The sequence below is a fragment of the Fusarium tjaetaba genome, assembly GCF_013396195.1.
Source record: "Fusarium tjaetaba strain NRRL 66243 chromosome Unknown NRRL66243_c0000186, whole genome shotgun sequence".
In the NCBI taxonomy this organism is placed as follows: Eukaryota; Fungi; Ascomycota; class Sordariomycetes; order Hypocreales; family Nectriaceae; genus Fusarium; species Fusarium tjaetaba.
In genome coordinates, this window is record NW_023501382.1 from 62,175 (window position 1) to 71,504 (window position 9,330).

The 9,330-nt window shown below is 49.2% G+C and overlaps 1 protein-coding gene across 1 annotated transcript; it reads left to right on the plus strand.

Moving 5' to 3' along the window:
- FTJAE_8556 (uncharacterized protein) lies at positions 1-1,096 on the plus strand (the record flags this gene model as incomplete). The annotated part of the gene is made up of 2 exons (XM_037355385.1): positions 1-18; positions 68-1,096. 2 exons carry the CDS (start codon positions 1-3, stop codon positions 1,094-1,096), a joined length of 1,047 nt encoding a protein of 348 aa, XP_037204385.1.
- Between the last annotated feature and the right edge of the window lie 8,234 nt (positions 1,097-9,330).

Here is a 9,330-nt window from a genome sequence, read left to right on the forward strand (position 1 = left end):
ATGAGCCCCCCTCCAAGTGTAAGATTTCATCAATCCAGAACTTACGTTTCGACCTAATAAATACCAGACACCTACGCTCAAAAGGTTTCTTTTGCCAAAACGGGGCACGCAGTCGTCGCAAACTCCTGCGACGTTACCGCGTTTCCAGTCAACTCCCCGATTTGCCTCCTCATCTGTTCCGAGGCCAACACAGGCAAGAACCGGCATAGATATTGAAGATGTTGAAGAAGTAGGAGATAATTCACAAGAAACTCTTCCAGAGAGTGATGAACCTCAAGTTCAGCTCAGACAGCATGACCCAATCCATGACTCCATCGAAATCGAGTCTGATGATGCCACTGCATCACAAGGTGGCAGCATAGCCATTTCGGATAACGAACCAGATGCTGTTCCTCAAGACTCTCTGGACCTTGAGGTGTCTAATTCTACACCTTCGCAATACGACTCTCCCTCATTGGAAGAGCGGGAACCGAAACGGCGAAGGGTATCGAGTTCACCTCGGCGAGAATCTAGCACACCGGAGGAGCAACGTAACAAGGGCAGTGAATCCCCAGAAGAGGCTTACGAAAGTGGCCTTACGCCATCAGAAGAGTCTACACAGAGTATCCAAGATGCCATCATCCTCAACAATGAGTTAAAACCGCTTCAGCAGCCAACCTTTCATGCGCCACCGCGCTTCAAGCCTGTCGACCTCGATACCGCAGTGGATGGCCTACCCGCAGCGTTCTCCCCCCAGCGTCGAGGAGCAAAATACGTAGCCGGTGGATTAGCTGCTGAACTCCAAGGCTGGCTCTCCGAAGTCAAGGGCTGGGAAGGTACGGCACCAGCGACAACTCTGACCAAGAAAGTGATTATAGAGGAAATTCGACCAGGCCGGCGAATGTACCTAGTCAAAGCGCGGACCGGCACATCTGAAGAGGGCAGATATCTGCTTGCAGGCGAAGGTAGGTTAACAGGCCTTGGCCAGAGGATGCCGGTGACGCTTGGGAGTGTTGTTGATGTGGGACAGCCTGTATGGGACATTGTGTTGGATGGACAAGTTTGGACGGTGGCGTGTGATTGGGGTGTACCTGAGAGCGGTAACAATGGTGATTGAATCATCTCTCAGAGGGCTGTTTAAGAAGCGGTTAGGTTTCAAGAGGGTATCCTGTCATCATTGCGGGCTGGTATACACGGTGACCTCCAGGATCTACCAGTCGTTTTAGAGTCGAGTTGCTATAATACAACGGGCTCTTTCTTAATCCTAACCTGTATATATTGCTAATCTCTTGAATACTACAAATCCCCCTTCTTCATGAGCCTACCGAAGACGCTTGTTAGCACATACGACCATACCTGCAGTAAAATACGGGATCCCGTCTGCTCTCCCATAGTCAAGCCTGCAAGGGGCGGATTAGTAGTTGGGTCGGTGACGACCAGCGAATACCTGCTGTTGTATGTTTTTTTTTTTTGCTTCTTACCTTGGTGTTTGTGACCATGAAGTCGTTATTTTCGTGATGGTGAAGCATCAGGAGTCGTTATCATGGCTCTCTACTTCAAGATTGAATCTGTCCTCTCTTGACAAGACTCACGATGAGGGGGTGAGTGTTGTATTAATTGGATCAGTAGCAAATTAAAAGTAGCCTGGATAAAGCCTCTAGCGGTATGTATATTTCCCTGGTAAACTCATCTTCGAGATTACCTATAGACGGCGGTTCTGGACTTCCCCAGGGGATATATCATACTTGATACTCTATTGGTCCACTATTTTGATTGCATGTCTTAATAACGAACTCCTGAGAAATGTAAGATACAATGCTCGAACAATCTACTCATATATTATGTGCGAAATATCATATCGCTTTCTTGTCTATAATTGCACTTCTGGTGTAGAAAGCGGGCCATGCTCGGCTATGTCGCGGACACAAATTTATTTTTAAGCATACGCATACAACTGCACTAGATCAGGTAGATATGAGCAAGGTATATTGTTTCAATCTCGATATCGAGCGATCAAGCATATATGTGTCATGCGTTAATGACCAGGACTTGTAGGCGAGCGGCTCTCCTCCCGCCTGGTTACTTCTGGTGCCGACGCTCTTGAAACAAACAAAAGACGAATCGATACTCTGATGAAACACCATGGAAATCACCCGCTTTTCTGGAACTCAACATTTTCTTGTCGTCCAGACCATTACTTTCCGTGCCTGTCAAAAGGAACGAAGGCTCGATTGCTTCGACTCATCTCATTATACAAACCGTCCCCAGTGTCCTACAGGGAAGTTCCATGCCATGGAAAAGCTGGATCGGATGACAAGAGTGGGCATGTGGCAGGGGAAAATGACTTCACGTAACTAACGTGCACCTGCGACCAGACTCGTAACGATCCGTTATTGCCAAGCTAGCAAAGTTAGCAAAGCTGAGGAAGCAGGTTGCTTGCGTTTAACATCCATTTGCTTTGCGAACAAAAAACTGGCCGCAGGGCGCTGACGACGCAAGTGGTGAGTGATGAGAGACCCAAACTTTGCCAACAGATACATCACTATTGTGGCATTCGGCCCCCGAAGACATCAAAGCAGTAACTGCCTCACTGTACCTTCTTAGAGACCCTCTCCAGAGTAACCCTACTGCAATGTTGCCCAAGAGCCAGGAGGGGTGAAGGAAAGGGGAGGGGGCAAAACGAATCTAGGAGAAGGGGTGGCTCTTCATTGTCCAGAAAACTAAGAGACACGACCGAAGCTAACGAGGGCGAGCACATTTGCCCCTTTCGAATGGATGAGCTGAACTTTCGTGCAAGTATTTACACAGGAAGCCGCTGGAGGCGCAGATATGCAGCCCACGGTGTGTGAAGCTTGGATCAACCACCCATCTCCAGGGCCTAGAGCTGTTTCTTGGATCCCCAGCTCCCCTTACTCCTGCTTCAATTTGGAATATTGGCGTTTATACCGTCGTGCAAACCTTGTCTGCGGAAATCGCTCACCGGAGTTCAGGTGCAGGTGATGGACCAGGTGTGAGGTTGTTTGCAACTGATCGATCTCGGGGGGGTTCCACATGTGCCGATCTTCGTTTTGATGATTAGCAGGTGGGTTTTGAACGAGCTTTATCCCTGGAAGTTAAGATCAAACAAACTTAGCTGAGGTACGGCTGATCATCAGAAAACCTGAGAAGTTTACCCTGGGCCTCTGGTGACTGATTGGGGATTCGACATGTATGTCATGGATCATGTGGCATGCTGTTGCTGTAGGGCGAAGGACCATCTGGCCTCCATACTTTGTACTATTGATTGTTCACTGATAATGCGGCAGTCTATCAATTACTAGGCGGCGTTCTGTGGTAATGAGTTGATCTATGTTGCAGCTGATACACGCCCCTTTACGGCTCTGATGAATCCGTGAGGCGCAAGACCACGGAACGGGACAAGGTAGCGATTTGCGTACTGTCGACTGTATTCTCTTCCGTGGCATGTCGTTTGAGGACACTTGTCGATCTAGAGGCGCGAGCTTGATGCTGTTCCGTAGTCGCCCGGATCTTGAAATAGGGCCAGCGACCCCCCAGTATGAAACACATTTCCCAGGGTCAGGGTTCCTGCGAACCATGTAGATGTACTAAACCTAAAATACAATGAAGATGCGAAAACCTTTGCAATAGGTACATACAAACCAACAAAAGGCTAATAATGGAGAGACTAATTGAAGGTTGGTTTTTTTTTGTTGGTGATTCTTGCTGCCAGGCCTGATGCGATGGATCCAATGCTTCTTGATCAGCCACGCTTGGACATTGAATGAAATCCACCCAAGTATTAGTAAATATCTGTTTATGTCTCAGGCTGCATCGCGTGTGTCTAAGAGCGGCACGGATGCTATTTTGGAGGACATGTGCCTCAAACGTTTTGGTGTTCTTACCTTCCACTGCCCAACCTGAAACAACCTCTTCAGTTGCCTGCAGATCCTTAGGTTAGGTTAGGTTAGTAGTTAGCGTCGTGCCCACATCACGATGGATCCCAGGGCTAGAGATCATTTTGTTTGATGCAGTCGAGCCCGGCCGGGGCAAGGAGCCGGCAACGCCCAAGACGGTGGATGGAAGGACCTGCATTAGTGTCAGGTCATAAGTAATTATCACGATGGGCAAATGGCATTTCGCGGGAGACTGATAAGTGGGCGGCATATGTAAAGAGCCTGGTCTTGAGTTCCATTTTGCTGTCAAAAAGACAAGACTGCAAATCAAATGGCACTAGCTCATGTCACCGTTCACAAACAATATGTACATCTCCAAGGTCAAGGTGTTGTGCGTTGCATGCATCGAGGTAGAATTTGATATTTGGACAAATCTGTTTGTTATCAAAGCAAGGGACTTACATGCGAAACCGTAAATAGCGAAACCCTAGTTGCCTCCACTGCTCAGAAACTCAATTCGCTCCAATGGGTGTCAGGTTTATTCCCTGCCCATAGCGATTTTCGGGACTGTATTTAAGATAGAACGCGCTCTTCAAACTTCGGTCCGTTGATGTAGAAACGTACGTATGAAATTCTTTGGATTCAGGATTTAAAACTGCATGTGTGTGAATGTACGACATCAGACCAGTGGATGGTATGCTGGGGTGCTGTTTGTTTCTTTTAACGAGGCGGGGCATTGGAGGAGGATCTGCAAATGGTGTGCCAAAGAGAAAGGCAAGGTAGACAAAGAAGAGAAGAGTCAAAATCTGAATTGTCAGCTGTCAAACAACCCCTACCATGACAGAAGATAGAGTACATGGCTTCTTCGTAGGCCATTCTGCAGCTAGCAAAGTTCAACGCCATGATGTGCTTTGCCGGGACGTTGAACCATATGCGGGCGGAGGGTAACAAGGGTGTTGAGTGGCTGGATGTTGACCTTGGCTGATTAACCCTGTCTCCCTCGCATGTAGGATTCCTCATCGGATCGACTTTCCGAGAAGTGTCAGAGACGTTTCGAAGATGGGCCTGCTACTGTCAATGCAGCTCACCTCATCCAGACTGGATGAGAGGAGATGACTTCAGCCAAGGCTTTGCGGGCAGCGCGGCCGCGGTGGGCTGACCCCGCGAAGGATCCAATTGAACTTTGACCGTGGATTGGGACGGGACGGGATAGGCATTTGGAGGGTCAAGTCGAACCCAGCCTAGGTACTAAGCCAGCGCCGCAGCCACGAATTCTAGTCGTAGTCTACCGCGCTTCTGGCGGCGTTTCGTCTCTTCGTCCCGGCTCTAACAAACTCCCGGTTTAGTCTATTTACAGCCGTTTCTCCGCGATGCAGTGCGTGAGTACTAATAAGGTACCAGCACATGTCCCAGGCCTGGGGAGAAGGGGGGGCGTCCGCGTTTGAGAAGTTGGTGGCCTAATGCGAGTGTACGGATAGTCTATTTGAAGACGAACCAATCCCTGCTGGCGCTGAGAAGAGAACCACCGAGATTCGAACTGACACTTGAGACGAAATGTTCAAGCTGAACCAGCGCGGATCTATAATGAGTCGAAGCGTGTATCAGCACCTGTCCGTGCTAGCAGCTCCCTCGGTGTGGCTACACACTAGCAAATTGACGCGGTTGCGCCATCTCAAGAATGGCATAGCTGGAAACATCCGGGGAACTGGTCGTGTTGCATGGTGTTATGGAGGATGGAGGTGGAGGGGAGAAATTATTAGAGATGGAGATTCTGGAGATCAACCAATTTAACTCGACAGTTGCCCTATCCTAGCACAAGCTCCTCGAGCAAGAGCCTTTCCAGATCAAGTAACAAGTGCCTGAGCTTCTGATCCATCATGTTTCTGACAGTTTTTTTCTTCTTCTTTCGTTCAGATGCTATGTAGTTGTTCTGGCTGAGTTGTAACTCGGAGAACGCTTTTGATTCAAGTGGGACAACCTGGGACGGGAACTTTGACATCTGGTCGTGTACTAGTCAAGGTAGGTAATTTAGATGTAACCATAACAGCTAACTAACTTAATTACCAACTTTGACAGGTAATGTACAGTATGTGCCTCCCAAATCGACTAGGCATTGCGGATAGTGAGAGTTAAAATATCATCGCGCGCTATCGTTCTGATTTCCCGCCAGAATCCAAGGTCGTCATGCTGCAGGAACCAAAGATTTTTAGCTGCATTCATCCTCTCCCTCTTACAGATACGCTTACATACTTGTACATACGTGCATCCATTGGATCTAACAATAGAATGGTAGATAAGTACATAGAAGCCGGACCGAAGAGACGACACAGCACCTGCAAGCAATTTACCCTGGTTGCCGGCTGTCTTCCATCACAACGGCTAAATCAGCTCAAGCCTGCGCATACAATTTCCCTCTTGGTATAGCTTCCCACGGACTCGGCTGAAAGCTGAAACTGCTTAGCCTTGCTCCTGGTTGGTGGCTCGACCTTTGAGCCTCTTCCGTGAGCAGGACCACGATTCTCTGGGCCTACGTCTGTACAAAGTATCTCTATCGTGCTGCGACGTCGCGAGCAGATGGCGTGGGGCATGCTATCCCGACTTGGAACAGCTTGCGACCCCCTGGCCACCTTAGTCGAGGTACGTAGCCTACCTATTCTTAACTCTCCAAGTTAGCTCTCGTCTCTCTCCGCTGGCAATGCAGGCAGTCAGTCCAGATTGAGGCTAAAACTTCAGGGTTCTGAGTAGGTACCTTAGCTTAGGGAGGTACCCACAGTGAAGAACACCATGCCGTTTGTGTTTCTTGCATACGCCCAATCAACACATACTAGTAGGTATGTGCTTGACCTGCCCAGCAAGTTACATAGCACATACCTCTCAACAATAGACAAATGTCGGGAACGCACCCCAATTTCAACAACAACAACAACAACAACAACAACAGCCAACTGGGTCGTCGACTAACAATGCATCGGCCAATGTAACACGATCGATCCGGGATCACTAGGCACATACCATACCATACTAGCCAGCATCATCCAATTCGCCTTATCTGGGCACAGCTCTACGTAGCCGCCTTATGCGCAACATCTATCAACACATAACCCCAAGCCACAACCAACTAACTACCTTAGTGATCGCCTCAACATCCTCTGTCAAGCCACCTCTCAATTGGCAGTTGCCAGCTATATCCCTGGAGACGCCGCCTTCTTGACGGCACAGTCTCGGAGCATTGCCCACAACTTGGTATGAAGAATAAACCACTCAGTATCAACGGACACGGGCACGACAGCCGACGGGACGACGTCAATAGCATGGCCGAGTGCCTGTGGCTGCGGCCATGCGGAGTAGCGTCCCTGTCTTCTGTCTTCTTTTCGTCTTATCTCGCTTGACCAAGCAAGAGGAACTTTGATGCTGTAAGAAGCCACCAGGAATAGTAACTTACATCTCTCCTCACTCATCCAGTCCCAGTGCCTGGCCTGGCCTCGGCATCTCCCGGTTTGAGACATATTTATCATATGCTTGTGCGTGTCCCAGGCTCAGCTGCTCCAATGCTGCCGCAACGGTCTCATACCTGCCAATTCTCATTCTGCCAGCATGAGTGACACCCCAGACTGTCTAGGTTTGTGACACAACCATGTTCAGGAAGCTTATTAGGCGGCCGAAACCCCTGAAGGAAGTTTTCCCGCAATGGAGTATGTGTCAACTTGCAGTTAACATGCCGCTGCGCCTCTCGGCGACCCTCACCGAGCAAGGACGGTTTTAAAAGGGGGCACGACTACTGTTGTGGGATGAATTGTCCATCCAGATACTGGTACGCATTTCAAAATGTTCGTCTGGAGGTTGGACCGACTATCCTCAAGTACGGATACCCTGGCCGGCCTGGATCTCTCAGCACTGGAATTCCTTGTTGACCCTGGTACGGACAATTTATCCCCTTGTGGAGATCATGGTTCGGACGGGGCTCTCAACGCCATGATCTACACCAACCCGTCATGCTAACCAGCAAGGGCGAACCGTTGCTCGAAACTGCCGGCAAAACAATGGACAGGCTTGGCTCGTCTGCTTCTCGAATTCTTCAGTGCAGGCTTCCTTGGCGCCACAATGCTAGGATGGTCCCCCGTCCTCGTCTCACAAGTCTGCTAGCCTAGCCTAGCACCACGGCCTATGACTTGACTTGATCTGACGGCTACCCGAATGCATGCTCGTTGTTGACTTTCTTTGGAGCAGCTCGAAATTACCTATCGACTCAGTGGAAGGACGCATCTCTTTAGTCATTGTCCTAATGCATGCAGCACCGTGCCTGTGCCACCGGGCTAGGACCGACTGCCGCACTCATAGCCTAGCATAATTACAATGATGATGCTGGTTCCCGCTGCAAGTATACGCTTCGGTCTCTCTCTTCTGGCCATCTCCATTTCCCAGAATCTCTTCTACGGACTGCTTTGCTCAGCACTTCAATCCTGGCCAGATTGGCCTCCCACGTACATAATTCCATACGTACATCTCATAAGAACCCTTGATCCTTGGTCCATCCTCGTCTCGTTGATCCACACCCTTCAGCCCTCCGTTCTTGACCCCCCGACCCCAGTCGCAACCCCAAACGACTACCGTCTTCAGAACCCTACCGGCCGCTTCATGCGTTATCCATCTAGTCATAGCTTTTAGCGACCTACATACTTTTCTGTCGTAGTGGATTCGTCTCATCTCTTCCCATTCCCCTACTTTGTCGCATGTTACCAAGCCCTCCCTGGCATAGCCACTGGGTCTGAATCAGATCTCTCGCTTTCCAGTATCCTCCCCGTCTTCCTCCGTCACTAATTGGAGCCTGGACCTTTGATCAAAGCGGCTCCGATGATCTGAAGCTGAGAGGACCCTTTTTGACAGCGATAGAACAGTAATTGATCCTGGTCCTTGACAAGATCGGCAACCTGAAATCTTCGGTTCAGCGGGTCAGACTCGATCTATCTGACACTCCTGTCACTCTTCTCACCCCTTCGCTATGCGTGAAAAAAACAAATAGCATCTGTCTGCCAAGTTTCATGTTATTCTGCACCGAACCTAGACCCCAGTCTTCTGGAAGACGTACAAGAAACAGCCGTTCCCCTGACAGTTAAACGAATTGTCTCTCCAATCACTTCGCTCTTCATCCTTTTTACTTCGTTTCTTCTTCACCTATCTGTGGAGTGTCTTCGCATTATAATCGATAATTAATCCGGAACGAGGTTGATCCTGTTTCTAGTACCTTGCGGCGGTTATCACGCGATTGTGATCCCCTGAACCTCTACCATTACCAGAAAGACGACTTCGAATCCCAATGCTGTAATCAAGCAAAACACACACGCCCATCACCAGTCTTTTTCACGAATCAAGTGGCGCCAATTGCATATTCTGCCGGTTCCATAGTCACTCCATTCTAATACGGCCTCTGTTCGGACAAGTCTATACACAGACCTGAATC